At 47.5% G+C, this 15304-nt stretch overlaps 2 protein-coding genes across 5 annotated transcripts in view; both read left to right on the forward strand.

Annotated features, from left to right (window-relative positions):
* Window positions 1–15304, forward strand: part of LOC128421970 (zinc finger protein 624-like) — a 98111-nt gene that overhangs the window by 72719 nt on the left and 10088 nt on the right. The window contains exon 1 of one of the 4 annotated variants that reach the window (XM_053405376.1): window positions 5310–5467. The exons of 1 other annotated variant lie outside the window; for it this stretch is intronic. The gene's annotated coding sequence lies outside the window, so the exon portion shown is untranslated. Of the gene's footprint in view, window positions 1–5309; window positions 5468–14618; window positions 14786–15304 lie in introns of those variants that run through there. 2 more of the 4 variants (XM_053405374.1, XM_053405373.1) reach the window with 2 other exon arrangements.
* On the forward strand, window positions 7716–10785 carry LOC128422003 (gastrula zinc finger protein XlCGF7.1-like). The gene is made up of 2 exons (XM_053405445.1): window positions 7716–7833; window positions 9528–10785. The coding sequence occupies exon 2, from the start codon at window positions 9736–9738 to the stop codon at window positions 10534–10536; it is 801 nt and encodes a 266-aa protein (XP_053261420.1). The 5' UTR covers window positions 7716–7833; window positions 9528–9735; the 3' UTR covers window positions 10537–10785.

Here is a 15304-nt window from a genome sequence, read left to right on the forward strand (position 1 = left end):
TGGCAGGACTGGATTACACTAAAAGATACAGACCTATTAGACTTGGAAGGCCACGAGAATCAGTCTGGATGGCACGCTTCTTTAATATACGGAAAAGTGAAGGTCCACAGGGGATTTTTGAGCCATGTGATAAGAAAATCGTGATATAAAATCTGGAATAAATATAAAGGAATACTTGAGCCAAAAATACCCTTGTGGACATCACCAAGAGAAGCCAGGGCAGTAAGAAAAAGAAATATGAAAGCAGATTGGCCTACGTTAGGATTAATCCTAGAAATAGATAAAGACAAGCCTACACTGAAAAAATAGGATTAAATTAAAAATCCCCTAACGGATTGGCTACAATATTTTCAGTTACACCAAAGATTGGCCATGGATTTAAAAGAAGGAATTGCAAAAGAAACATCTAAATTTGAAAGAGAATTAATTTTTATGAAAGGAAAAAATATTTCAAACATCTATGATTACCTTTTGGAATGGGAAAGAAGAACCAGTCAAGGCAGTTATAGTGAAACGGGCACAGGATTTTGGATACAACATATATATGGATCAGTGGGAGAGATTGTGGAAGGTAGATATTAAATTCACAGCATGCTATAACCTTAGGGAGAACATCATGAAGATGTTCTATAGATGGCATCGTATCCCCTTGAAACTAGCGAAAATGTATAACGGAGGGTCACTGACTTGCTGGATATGTAAAATAGATGTGGGGTCATACATGTGGTGGACTTGTGCAATCTTTAGGGAATTCTGGGATAATATCTATAATGAATTCAAGAAATTATTCAGACTCACTTAAACAACAACAACCAGAGATCTTTCTTTTAGGCATTTTACCATTAGAAATTAAAAAAGAAATAAGACCACTGTTCATGTATGTCACCACAGAAGCAAGAATACTTGTGGCGAGGAAGTGGAAAACAATACTGACAATTACAGATTGGCAGATACTCATGTTAGAATATTTACAACAAGCAAAACCGATGGGAAGAGTTAGAGGAGTACTGAACCAGAAAATATTTGGAGAAGGGAGAATATTTAAGGATTCTATAAGATCCTATTGTACCAACCACACCATAGTAGCAGAACTTGAGTGATACTTGTAAACACAACAAATACTGTTTGTGGAGTAGACAGGAACAATATTAAAGAATATAAAACTGTCCAAAAAAAACGACAGTATAAACAGTACAATGAGAATGATTGGAAGACTCGTTTTGTCAGAATTCTTTTTTATTTAATTAGGAAGATTAAGTTTTTTCATGCACATAAATCTGCTTCTTTCTTTTTCTGTATTTTCTTCTTTCCTTTATTCTTCATTGTTTTTCCTTTAATTTTCTTTTTTTGCAGTATGAGATTCCAAATTCTTTGTATATGTGTGTAATTTAAATCAATAAAGATTATTTTAAAAAAGAAATAAATTTGTGGCCGGCCTGATCAAGCGTTGCTTTCTCTGGTTAGCCCCGCTGGAACTCCAGTTCTTTCCAGACCCTGGGGTCACGAGAGGACTGGTGGCTCCTCCTGATTCAGGCCAGGACAAGGACCGTGGACACAGACCCATCCATGCACAACAGCCAAGAGGCTCAGAAAAGCAGCCGATACAATTGTAGCCAGAAGCGGAAAGGAGAATGTTAGCCGCTTTGAGACTCCTTCGGGTAGTGATAAAGCGGGATATCAAATCCAAACTCTTCTTCTTCTTCTTCTCCCTGAACCCCTCCTCTTTGTGATGTGTCAATGATGTAGTCATGATGTAATCATGATGTAGTCATGATGTAGTCTTGGGGGTGCAGCATGGGGGATTAGCAGCTAATAAAAGTTGGGGTCTTCTTTTGTTGGGGGCTTCCATCTTGTTCCACCTGGTGGCAGGTGGGAGTCCTGTGGTGACAGTCTTCAATCAAGACCAAGCCTACTAGCTGCTCTTTTGCTCTGCTCTTATGAATCAGCAGCTTTCTGCTGGTTGAAAGAATAGCTACTTCTTGAAAACACAGACATTTTGGATTTGGAAGGTTTCAATAATGTATTTGGATGGCATGCATATCTGTGGTATGATAAGGTCAAAGCGCATAAAGCATTTTAAAACCATATTGTTAGGAAAGCATTGTTTAATGTTTGGATAAGGTACAAAGATCTATTGGAAAATAAAACCCCAAGGTGGTTGTCACCAATGGAAGCGAAAGCTCAGAAAAAGCTCAATATGGAGGCTAAATGGCCGAAATATTGGGAAATTTTGGAACAAGATGGAGATAGATTAAAATTGCAGAGTTTTGAGAAACTAAAGAATAAAGTGCGAGATTGGCTCCATTATTATCAGATAATGGAGGCATATAATCTGGACAAGAAAATTGGCTTCCAGGTGGAAAAATCAAAATTAGAAACAGAACTGCTAGATCCCAAAACTAAGACACTTTTAAGAATGTATAACTTGCTGTTAAAATGGAATACACAGGATGAAACGGTTAAATCTGCAATGATTAAATGGGCACAAGATGTTGGACATGACATAATGTTTGCTGACTGGGAACAGTTGTGGACCACAGGTATGAAATTCACGGCATGTAATGCCTTAAGAGAGAATATTATGAAAATGATTTATAGGTGGTACATGACCCCGGTCAAGCTTGCGAAAATTTATCATTTGCCTGATAATAAATGTTGGAAATGTAAAGAAAATGAAGGCACATTCTTTCATCTTTGGTGGACGTGCCCAAGGATTAAGGCTTTCTGGGAGACGATATATAATGAACTGAAAAAGGTATTTAAATATACCTTCTTGAAGAAACCAGAGGCCTTTCTTCTGGGCATAGTTGACCAATCGGTGTTAAAGAAGGATAGAACTTTCTTTATGTATGCCACAACAGCAGCAAGAATACTTATTGCAAAATACTGGAAGACACAAGATCTACCCACTTTGGAAGAATGGCAGATGAAGGTGATGGACTATATGGAATTGGCGGAAATGACCGGCAGGATCCGAGATCAGGGGGAAGAGGCAGTGGCAGAAGATTGGAAGAAATTTAAAGATTATTTACAGAGATATTGTAAAATTAATGAACTTTAGAATAATGTTGGATTAAAATTAAGAGGTTTCTAGCTGTAATGGGTTAAAAAAATATGAAAAAAAATGGGTTTATAAAAGTAAAATTTCAAGATCACAATAATTTAAGAATAAAGATTTGGGTAGAATAAAGAGGGAAACAAATTGCTGAGCTAATAAATTGAACTGGAATACAAAAAAGAGAGGTATGAGGAGGTCCAAGAAACGAGTAAATGAAAAATAATGTGATGGAAAGACTTTTTTCCCCCTTTTTCTGTTTGTTTTTATTTTTTGTAATGTAAAAATCTTAATAAAAATCTTATAAAAAAAACAAAAAAAACAAAAGAGGTTTTTTTTAAAAAAAAACAAAGGGGGGAGACTTGACACAAGGCAGCCAACACGTCCGCAGTGAGCCCTACTCAATTGGCATGCCAACCGTGATGGTCCTAGACAGAAGATCATTCCATTCACAAAGGACCTGCATATGGAAGTGGATTCAGTACGGACTGAAACACAGGACAGTGACCAGCCCTTCCCTCTGGGGGAAGGAAACAGTGAACTCCCCTTTGTCCTCAGGAATGAAATCATGGGGAGGGGAAAGGAGGAACCGGACAGGGGACAAGACCCTCAGGTTACCACCACAACTCCTCCTCCTTCAGAGAAGTCACACTTCTCTGAAGTCTCTCAGCCCCACTCACCTCACAGAGTGTTTGTTGTGGGGGAGGAAGGGAAAGGAGAATGTTAGCCGCTTTGAGACTCCTTCGGGTAGTGAGAAAGCGGGATATCAAATCCAAACTCCTCTTCTTCTTCTTCTCCCTGAACCCCTCCTCTTCGTGATGTGTCAATGATGTAGTCATGATGTAATCATGATGTAGTCATGATGTAGTCTTGGGGGTGCAGCATGGGGGATTAGCAGCTAATAAAAGTTGGGGTCTTCTTTTGTTGGGGACTTCCATCTTGTTCCACCTGGTGGCAGGTGGGAGTCCTGTGGTGACAGTCTTCAATCAAGACCAAGCCTACTGGCTGCTCTTTTGCTCTGCTCTTCCTGGCTGGTCTCCTTGTTTCTTGTCCAAGGGAGCCCCCAGATTTCTCCCTTAAGACATGGAATCTGCTTCTTGCTACAATTGTATCGGCTGCTTTTCTGAGCCTCTTGGCTGTTGTGCATGGACGGTGCCTGTGTCTGTTAACGGAAAAACCTGAGGGCTCCCTTGGACAAAAACAAAGACACCAACCAGGATAACTTGGAGCAAATCAGCAGCCTGTAGGCTTGGCCTTTATTGAACTGTTGCAACAGGGTGCTCCCCTCACTTGCAGGAGAGAGGAAGGACCCAGAAAAATGCTGTGCAAGGGCTTATAAAGACTTTTCAAATTGCCACCCTGTAGGTCAAGCCCATCCCCAGAAACATCATACATACATCACAGAAAGGAGGGGTTGAGGGAGGAGTTGTGGTGGTAACCTGAGTGCCCTGGCACCTGGCTGGTTCCCCATTCCCCCCCCCATGAGTACTTTCCAGGTGACAGCGGGGAGTTTGCAGTTTCCTGCCCCCAGAGGGAAGAGCTGATTATTGTCCTTTGTTCCAGTCTGTGCTGAATCCACTCCCATATGCAAGTTCTTTGTGATCTTGATGGTCTTCTGTCTGGGACCATCAGGGTTGGCATAGCAACTGGGCAGGGCTCCTGTGGATGTGCTGGTATGCTGAAGGGATTATGGGTGCCCTGTATCACACCTTCCCCATTTTGTAGTCCTTCCTTCATGGAGTAAAATAGAAGTGGAACAGTGCAAATCCGATTTTGGTTGATTTTCTTGAATTTATAAGAGAAGTATAGCGTATGCAGTGTGTGAGTGTGAGTGTGTGTGAAGTTTGTACAAACTGAATGATTGGGGGGGGGGTTTCCTGCTACAGTGTCCACGGTCATTGTCCTGGCCTGAGTCAGAGGCTGGGGTGGGGAGCTGGGATTTGGGGGGGGGGTCGTTTAGCTGCCCCCTATTCCTGGTTTGAACAGCGCCAAGACCTAAAACACGGAGGGATCTAAGCTCGTGGGGTGGGGGAGGGGAGGATGTTGCAATGCAAACCTTGTAGGAGGGACGGGACCCACTTTGCAGCTGGATCTCCGGAACCTTCTCCTCCCCCCCCTCAATTCTTTCCCTCCCCTCCTCCTCTCACCCCGCCCCCACAACCCCAGATCCCGCCCCCAAACATCCCACCCCTTCCTCCTCCTCCTCCAATCTGGCTCTTCTGCTCCGGGAATGTGTGGGGTGGTGAGCCCCCTCCCAACCTTCTCCCGGAAGTGGAGCTTCCACTCCGGATTGCTGCTCTGCCCCGTAGCTCTAGGGCAGCGCGCTTTCGGAGAGGGGAGGGAGGAGGCAGGGGACCCCCCCCCGTGGATGTTGCAGGAAAGGAAAGGAGAATCGGGAGCGAGGACAAAGAGGTAAAGGGGTCCGGGGGGGGGAGAGGGGAGAAAAGGACCCATAGACCCCTCCAGCTCCCCAAGCGCCTTCCGTGGGGCCTGGATCCCTGCGCGCGTGCTGCGAAGGGGGCATTCCTCGCAGGCCGGACCCCTCCCCCCGTTTCCCAGGCTCCGCGCGTCCCATGAAAGGGTTAAGGGGCGCGAGAGACGCCTGGATAGAGACCCCCCAGTCCCTCCCTTGCTCCTGTTCTTGGGGGGGCCCTAGGATGGAGAGATGGGGGCGCAGGGCGAGGTGTCAGTCGCGCTAGAGTGCAGGGGAAACTGCGGGAGAGAGGGAGGGGGAAGGGAAGAGGAGCACTGGGGGGGGGGGAGATAGGAAGACCAGTTTTTTTGGGGGGGCGTCTCAATCGTGGCTTCTTTGGGCAATCTTCGAAGGGGCCGCCTTGCCTTCTCCCTCCCCCCCAGGAATCAACCCCCCCTTCAAGGCGACCAGAGCGGGATCCCTGGAAAGTGGGGGGTCCTGTCCCCCCACCCCTTCCTTCCTGCAAGCTCCATCCTCTGCTCGCCCCCATAAACCCCTGTCAAGACAGCGCTTCTGCCCAGTCCAACCATTAGTCCCCTGGAGAGGAGAGGAAATCCCAAGAGGGGAGGGGGGAGGCCTTCTCAGAAGTGGCTCTTGGTTTCCGCAATCTCACCCAGGAATCAGCCAGAAACCTTTTCCTCTCTCTCAGGCTTCCATCTTTAATGTCTTTTTCACTGAGGGTGAGGATAATGTACACCTGTCATCAGAAACAGGGGTGCAGAGTCCATGGAATGGCTCTCAGGGCTGATAGAGAAGTTGCACCTCAAAAGCATTTCTGTTCCTCTTATTCTTCATAGGTAATGTCAGAGTGACTGACAAGCTGAGATACAACCCATCATCATCCGATGACAGTGACTGCATGAATCTTCCCAGTCAAAGGACCCATTTTCATGATAGACAGTGCCTGTGGCTGGAGGCTCTACACACAGGATGTGCCTGTGCAGGCCAAAGACTGCCAGTATTAGCACAGGTGAGGTGTGTGTCATTCCCAAATTTACAGACTGTATGTGAATGAGAGTTTGTGGGTGGGATTATAATTTACGGCAACCCTGTGATTTTCTCTGCCCATAACATTTCGTAAGCTAATATTGCAGTAAAAATTCCAAAATAACTACAAAAAATCACAAGATAATAATAATAGTACAGTGGTACCTCGGGTTAAGAACTGAATTCGTTCTGCAGGTCCATTCTTAATCTGAAACTGTTCTTAACCTGAAGCACCACTTTAGCTAATGGGGCCTCCTGCTGCCACCGTGCGATTTCTGTTCTCATCCTGAAGCAAAGTTCTTAACAAAAGGTACTATTTCTGGGTTAGCAGAGTCTGTAACCTGAAGCTCCTGTAACCCGAGGTACCACTCTAGATGTTATAGTATTAGTATTTTCCCCCAGCCACTCTGGGCAGCTTCTAGTACATATAGTTAAAGGTAAAGGGACCCCTGACCATTAGGTCCAGTCGTGGCCGACTCTGGGGTTGCGGCGCTCATCTCGCTTTACTGGCCGAGGGAGCCGGCGTACAGCTTCCGGGTCATGTGGCCAGCATGACTAAGCCGCTTCTGGCAAACCAGAGCAGCGCACGGAAACGCCATTTACCTTCCCACCGGAGCGGTACCTACCGTATTTTTCGCTCTGTAAGACACACCTAGTTTTGGGGGGAGGAATCCAAGAAAAAAATTTTTTTGAATCCCAGAAGCCAGAACAGCAAGAGGAATCTGGCTTCTGGGATACTGTGTGGCTGTTCTGGCTTCTGGGATAACAGCGCCAAGGGCAGCAGGATGAAGAGGCTAAGGCAGAAGCCAGGACAGGCGCCTCGCTGAAGGGGCGCTGCGCAGTTCTCCCTCTTTGCGCAGCCGAAGACTGATAAGCATAACAGGATCCAAAAATAGCAAAAATGTAACTCACAGTAAAACCCTGACTTAGCATTCCAAAACAGCACTCAAGTAAGAAACAGACAAGCAGAGTAGAGTAATATCAGAATATGAAGTGGGAGCAGGCGCATTTCAATACTGTAATTTATATATAATTCAATGTCAGAGTAACCCTGGGACTAGATAACAAGCCTCCAAGTGGACGTGCCCCACCTGCCCTTCACGTTCCTCTTCCGCACGGGCAGAATCTGCCTTCTGGACTGTGGGATTCACGGTTGTTCTCCTCCTCTCCATCCACCAGGGCTTGACGTCAGGTGCAGCAGAATTCCCCAGCCCCCCAAGGATTTGAGACCCATCAGCTTTCCTCACCTGGTTTAGCCGGCCGGTTGAAGCCGTTGCTTGAAGCCCTGTTGCATGCTGACAGCTTCTGGAAGCCACAGGTGAGAGCTGAGTGCAGGGTGGGGACCAAGGGTGGAAAAATGACCCCAGAAGGTGCAGGACATGTCCCCCACCAAAGGAACTACAGCTCCCCAACACCCCATGACATCTCGATTCAGGTAGGTAGCCGTATTGGTCTGACGCACTTGAAATAAAAAATTAAAAAATAGTACAGTAGCACCTTAGGGACCAGCTAATTTTGTTCTGGGTATAAGTTTTCATGTGCTTGCACACTTCTTCAGATACACTGACACAGATGTCACCAGACCCTTGTATATCGTGGGAGGGTGGGGTGGGGTTTTTCTCATAAGGGTACTCCTACTAACATCTCACACTACCCTTCACTATATGAAGAAGTGTGCATGCACACAAAAGCTTATACCTAGAACAAACTTAGTTGGTCCCTGTTGTTGTTGCTGTTGTTGTTGTTTTTTAGTCAATTATTCGTGTCCGCCTCTTCGTGACCCCCTGGACCAGAGCACGCCAGGCACTCCTGTCTTCCACTGCCTCCCGCAGTTTGGTCAAACTCATGCTGGTAGCTTCGAGAACACTGTCCAACCATCTCGTCCTCTGTCGTCCCCTTCTCCTTGTGCCCTCCATCTTTCCCAACATCAGGGTCTTTTCCAGGGAGTCTTCTCTTCTCACGAGGTGGCCAGAGTCTTGGAGCCTCAGCTTCAGGATCTGTCCTTCCAGTGAGCACTCAGGGCTGATTTCCTTCAGAATGGAAAGGTTTGATCTTCTTGCAGTCCATGGGACTCTCAAGAGTCTCCTCCAGCACCATAATTCAAAGCATCCATTCTTTGGTACTCAGCCTTCTTTATGGTCCAGCTCTCACTTCCATACATCACTACTGGGAAAACAATAGCTTTAACTATACGGACCTTTGTTGGCAAGGTGAGGTCTCTGCTTTTTAAGATGCTGTCTAGATTTCTCATTGCTTTTCTCCCAAGACCCTAAGGTGCTACTGGACTATTTTTGTTAATTTTTTACTTCAAATGTGTCAGATGAATATGGCTATCTACCATGAAGTACAGTTATCTCCTTGCCTTGAATATCCTGCCTTTCAGTGCCAGATTAGGATAGTCCTGTGTCAGAAGACAAGCACAGGATCAGGCAGCACATCATCATTATAAAGAACCATTGGGGTGGGTGTTTCTGTCTGGGATTCCCATGTGCCAGCTGCTTTCCTTCTGCTTCTCCTGCTCTCTCCATGCAATGTGAGGCATTTAGACAGAGGTCCATCTCCAAGAACAGGAGCTTCCCTGAGCACCCATTCAGCTGACCCCAAGCACCAAGCCTTGTCACTAGTTCTCTGACTGACCCAGACCACAGTCCCCAGAAAAGATGTAGACCTGGGTCTCCCAAAATGGTCCATATGGACCTCCTGAGGTCAGTGGGACTGTGCAGGTGATTCATGAAGATCTAGAGGTGGAAATGGGGGCAGCCACTTGATTTGAAAGGCAGTCTCAGAGGACAACAATATTCCAAGATCATGCTGTGTTATTAAAGATGATTGAGGATTATGAAAGGTTGCTGATGCATTACTATCATTTGACATCATAGCATATTCATTTCCTAAAAATTGGGAACATGAGTAGGACATGGGAGAATGTAGGAGATGTTGAAATAGGAGAAGGTGCTAATGGTGGTTGATGGGCCCTTTTTTTCTGTGTTCTCTTTCCTGAAACCCAAACAGGATTTCCTTTCTGCCCACTCTGAAAAAGGTGATGGAGAAGACAGAATTGCAGGGGACAGGGCACCTTTCATTTCATTAGGAATAGCCATTAAAATGTGTGAAATGTGGAATATGCTTCACTGAATGAGCACACATAGTTCACATCAACAAACACAAAAAGGAAAGAACCCATTTAAAGGTATGTAGTGCGGAAAGAGCTTGTGTTTCAATGCAAAACTTAGAACACACCAGTGGACTCACACAGAGAGAAAACTCACACAGAGAGTATGGGAAGAACTTCAGTCAGAGTGGAAACCTTAAATTGCACAAACGGACTCACACAGGGGGGAAACCATATGAATGTATGGAGTGTGGAAAGAAATTTAGTAATAGTGGAAACCTTGGAAGACATCAACGGGAACACACAGGGGAGAAACTTTATAAATGTATCGAGTGTGGAAAGAGCTTTAGTGATAATGGAAACCTTAGAAGACATCAATGGACTCACACAGAGGAGAAACCATTTCAATGTATAAAGTGTGGAAACGTCTACAGTCAGAGTGGACACCTGAGAAGACATCAACGTACTCACACAGGGGAGAAACCATTTCAATGTATGGAGTGTGAAAAGAGCTTTAGTGATAGTGGAAGCCTTAGCAGACATCAACAGACTCACACAGGGGAGAAACCATTTAAATGTATGGAGTGTGGAAAGGGCTTCAGTCACAGTGGAAGTCTTAGAAGACATCAATGGATTCATACAGAGGAGAAACCATTTAAATGTATGGAGTGTGGAAAGCGCTTTAGCGATAGTGGAAGCCTTAGCAGACATCAACAGACTCACACAGGGATGAAACCTTTTAAATGTATGAAGTGTGGAAAGAGCTTCAGTTATAGTGGAAACCTTAGAAGACATCAACATGCTCACATCGGTAAGAAACAATTTAAATGTATGGAGTGCGGAAAGAGCTTTAGTGATAATGGAAAACTTAGAACTCATCAACGGACTCACACGGAAGAAACCATTTAAAAGTATGGAGTAAATACTAAATGCTTCACTCAGAGTGAAAATGTTAGAAAACATCAGCAGACACACAGGGGAGAAACCATTTAAAGGTATGGACTGTAGAAGGAGCTTCAGTCAGAGTGGAAGCCTTGAATTATGTCAACAAACTCACACAAAAGACAAACCATATAAATATCAGGAAATTAGATAGAGGTTCACTCTTAGTGGAAGTTCAAAATCAACAGACTCATGGACAGGAGAAGCAGTTTAAATGAAAAGGAACATCTAGGGACTCTCACATGGGAGAACCCATTTAGATGTATGGAGTGTGGGACGTCTTCCTCTCAGAGTCCACCCTGAGCAATGAATTCAGCAGGAAATCATTCCTAAAAGCATGAGGTATATTTGATGTTCTGGTATTTATATGTTAAACTGTATAATAATGAAATATTGAAGGCGACATCTCACAATCATGAGTATAATTTTAGATGAAAGTACCTTTGGTTTTTGCACCAAACTCTCTCACCCCCCCCACACACACCGCATGATCTCCCAGCACAGCTTCTTCACCAGAACTTCATTGCTGCCTCCTGCCCTGCGCGTTCTGAAGAAAACTTGAAATACTGAAATTGAATGGGAGATTTCCCCCAAGCCTAATTTCAAGAGGGGGAAGGAGGGGCTGCAGGTACCAGGGAAATCACCTGGGGGGCCATCTTCACTCATGAACCCCATGGGGCAACCCCAGAGCTCCTGCTTATTCCAGGGTTTGGGAAAGAGTATATTTTTCCATAGTCCCAGAAGTTTTGCTTCAATCATGCTACTCGGGAGTTTCCCTACCAGAGGACCACAGTGCTGTGCCTGCTGTTGTTGTTATGGACTGGCTGGTGGGGGGGGGGAGGCACCAGCTGGGGGACTCACAAGGGAAGAAGGCTCAGAGCCCAGGGACTGGTGGTGCGATGGCAATAAGCTGAAAGAGGGAAAAAGGGGACAAGACCGGAAGGGGAGATGCAGTATGAGATTCCAAATTCTTTGTATATGTGAGTAATTTAAATCAATAAAGATTATTTTTAAAAATAAATAAATTTGCGGCTGGCCTGATGAATCGTTGCTTCCTCTGGTTAGCCCCACTGGAACTCCAGTTCTTTCCAGACCCTGGGGTCACTAGAGGACTGGTGGCTCCTCCTGGTAAATGGCCTGGTGTGCGCTGGATCACCAGTCCTTCCTTGCCTCCAGAATCGTGCAACCAAAGGTCCCATCTGGGGTGCCATCTGTTGTAAACAAAAGCTGCCCTTCTTCCCTAATGGGGGACACAAGAGCCCTTTATAGAGTCCCTTGTAGGTTCTCCATCGGTAGGAGGAAATAACAGAGACATCCAGAGACTATTGAGAAGCAAAGCAGCTAGTAAGCCTGATCTTGATTGATCTGTTGCAACAGGGTGCTCCCCTGAGGACGACCCCGAACCAAGGCGTGCCAGCCCTTATATAGACATTTTAAATTCCCTGACCTGGAGCTCCAGACCACCCCTGCATTCATCACAGAAGGGGCGTAACCCAAGACCACCTACTACAAAAATCATACCTACATCACAGAAAAGGCGGTCTACAACAGAAATTTGAATGTTGTTGTTTTTCCTGTCTGCCAGGTTATCTGATAATGCCTTATCTGATTCCCTTTCCTGGTAGTCTGGCCATTCCTTTGAGATGGTGATTTCCCAATTCCTGAGACAATGGGAAGGTTCCCTCACCCGCTCCCTCCTTGCAGAGAAAACGTTTGATCAGTTTGAGAGTCTAAATGGTTTCAGGGCGGTCTTCCTGTGCTGCTCCAGACATGTGGTTGACATATCCATGTATGTGCTTGGTTGGTACATTTATGAACATTTATTATCTATATAAGACATTGTTACTGAAAATCTAGGTGTGAGGCTGCTCTGCCACCCAGCTCGTCGGACTGAGTCTGCAGGTCCCTGCGGAACAAAAGGAGCGCAGCCAGAGACCGAAGCATTCATTCAGCTAATATTCTCCTTTCCCTTCCTGCCCCACAACAAACACACTGTGAGGTGAGTGGGGCTGAGAGACTTCAGAGAAGTGTGACTGCCCCAAGGTCACCCAGCAGCTGCATGTGGAGGAGCGGAGACGGGAACCCGGTTCCCCAGATTACGTATCTACGGCTCTTAACCACTACACCCCACTGGCTCTCGACAAGACACTCAGGTTACCACCACAACTCCTCCCTCAACCCCTCCTCTTTGTGATGTGTCAATCATGTAGTCTTGGGGGTGTAGCATGGGGGATTAGGAGCTAATAAAAGTTGGGGTCTTTTGTTGGGGGCTTCCATCTTGTTCCACCTGGTGGCAGGTGGGAGTCCTGTGGCGACAGTCTTCAATCAAGACCAAGCCGACTGGCTGCTCTTTTGCTCTGCTCTTCCTGGCTGGTCTTGTTTCTTGTCCAAGGGAGCCCTCAGATTTTGGAATCCGCTTCTGGCTACAATTGTATGGCTGCTTTTCTGAGCCTCTTGGCTGTTGTGCATGGACGGGGCCTGTGTCCACGGTCCTTGTCCTGGCCTTAGTCAGAGGCTGGGGTGGGGAGTTGGGATTTGGGGGGAGTCGTTTAACTGCCCCCCCATTCCTGGTTTGAACAGCACCAATACCTAAAACACGGACGGATCTAAGCTCATGGGGTGGGGGTGGGGAGCATTTTGCAATGTAAACCTTGTAGGCGGGACGGGACCCACTTTGCAGCTGGATCTCCGGGATCAGCCCCTCCCCCGCTCTCCAATCCACTAAAGGAAGGGGGGTAAACCTTCCTCTCCTCCCCCCCCACTCAAACGTTCCCTCCCCTCCTCCCTGCACATCCTCCTCTCAACCTGCCCCCACCATCCCAAATCCCACCCCCAATACATTGCTCCTCCTCCTCCAATCCGGCTCTTCTGTTCCTGGAATGGGGGTGTGTGAGCCTCCTCCCAAACTGCCAGTTTCTCCCGGAAGTGGAGCTTCTGCGCCGGATTGCTGCTCTGCGCCGTAGCTCTAGGGGCGCGCGCTATCGGAAACGGGAGGAGGGGCGGGAGGGGACCCCCCCCAACAAAACATCGACGTTGCAGGAAAGGAAATGAGAATCGGGATCGAGGACAAAGAGGTAAAGGGGTCGCGGGGGTGGGGAGGAGAGGGGAGAAAAGGACCCAGAGAGGGACTCCGCGCCAGCTCCCCAAAGCGCCTTCCGTGAGCCCCCCCGGCAGGGCCTGGATCCCTGAACATGTGCTGCGAAGGGGGCTTTCCTCGGCAGGGGTAGACATGGGGCGCCCACCCACGGGGTCCCACGAGGACTCCCCGGCCCCGTTTCCCCCGCGCAGGCATCCCTGGGGCGCGGAGAATCGGGCCAGGAAAGGGTTAAGGGGTGCGGGAGGCGCCTGGATAGAGACCCCCTGTCCCTCCCCGGCTCGTCTTGGGGGGGCCCTCCGGACGGAGAGATGGGTTGCGCCTGGCGAGGGTTGAGCCGGGCCAAGGGGGAGACTCCGGGAGAGAGGGAGGGGGTCATGGAAGTGGGGGGAGAAGGGAGGGGGCACCCCCGGGTCACGGAAACGCAGCAATGGGGGGGGGAGGAAGACCAGTCTTTGGGGGGACTTCTCCAGGGTGGCGCCTGCGGGGATTCTCCGGAGGGGCCGCCTTGGCTTCTCCCTCCCGCCCAGGAATCAACCCCCCTTCAAGGCAACCAGAGAGGGATCCCTGGAAAGTGGGGGGTCCTGTCCCCCCACCCTTCCTTCCTGCAAGCTCCATCCTCTGCTCGCCCCCATAAACCCCTGTCCAGACACAGCGCTTCTGCCCAGTCCAACCTTTGGTCCCCCTGGAGAGGAGAGGAAATCCGAGAGGAAGAGGGGAGGGGAGAGGCCTTCTCAGAAGCGGCTCTTGGTTTCCGCAATCCCACCCAGGAAGGAGCCAGAAACCTTTTCCTCTCTCTCAGGCTTCCATCTTTATTGTCTTTTCTGCTGAGGGTGAGGATAATGTACACCTGTCATCAGAAACCGGGGTGCAGAGTCCATGGAATGGCTCTCAGGGCTGATAGAGAAGTTGCACCTCAAAAGTATTTCTGTTCCTCTTATTCTTTGAAGTCAGTGTGACTGACAAACTGAGATACAATCCTTCAGCATCCGATGACAGCGACTGCATGAATCTTCCCAGTCAAAGGACCCATTTTCATGATAGACAGTACCTGTGGCTGGAGGCTCTACACACCGGGTGTGCCTGTGCAGGCCAAAGACTGCCAGTATTAGCACAGGTGAGGTTTGTGACCTCCCCAAATTTACAGAATGTATGTGAATGAGAGTTTGTGGGTGGGATTATAGTTTACGGCAACCCTGTGATTTTCTCCACCCATAAAATTTCATGAGTTGATATTGCAGTACAAATTCCAAAATAACTACAAAAAACCCCACAAGATAATAGTAATAATTGTAGTATTTATACCCTGCCCATCTGCTTGGGTTTCCCCAGCCACTCTGGGCAGCTTCCAGTACATATAAAATACAGGAAAACATCAAACATTATAAACCTCCTGACACAAGGCTGCCTTCAGCTGTCTTCTAAATGTCAGATAGTTGTTCATTTCCTTGACCTCTTAAGGGAGGGCGTTCCACAGGGCGGGCGCCACCACCGAGAAGGCCCTCACTTATCAAAGAGAGGGGACCAGCAGGAGGACCTCGGAGGAGGACCTAGTGTTCAGAGTGAAGGATGGGGGTGGAGACGCTCCTTCAGGTCTACAGGGCCAAGGTGGTTGAGGGCTTTAGGCCACAGATCTTGCTC

The sequence above is a fragment of the Podarcis raffonei genome, chromosome 10 (genome assembly GCF_027172205.1).
Source record: "Podarcis raffonei isolate rPodRaf1 chromosome 10, rPodRaf1.pri, whole genome shotgun sequence".
NCBI lineage: Eukaryota > Metazoa > Chordata > Lepidosauria > Squamata > Lacertidae > Podarcis > Podarcis raffonei.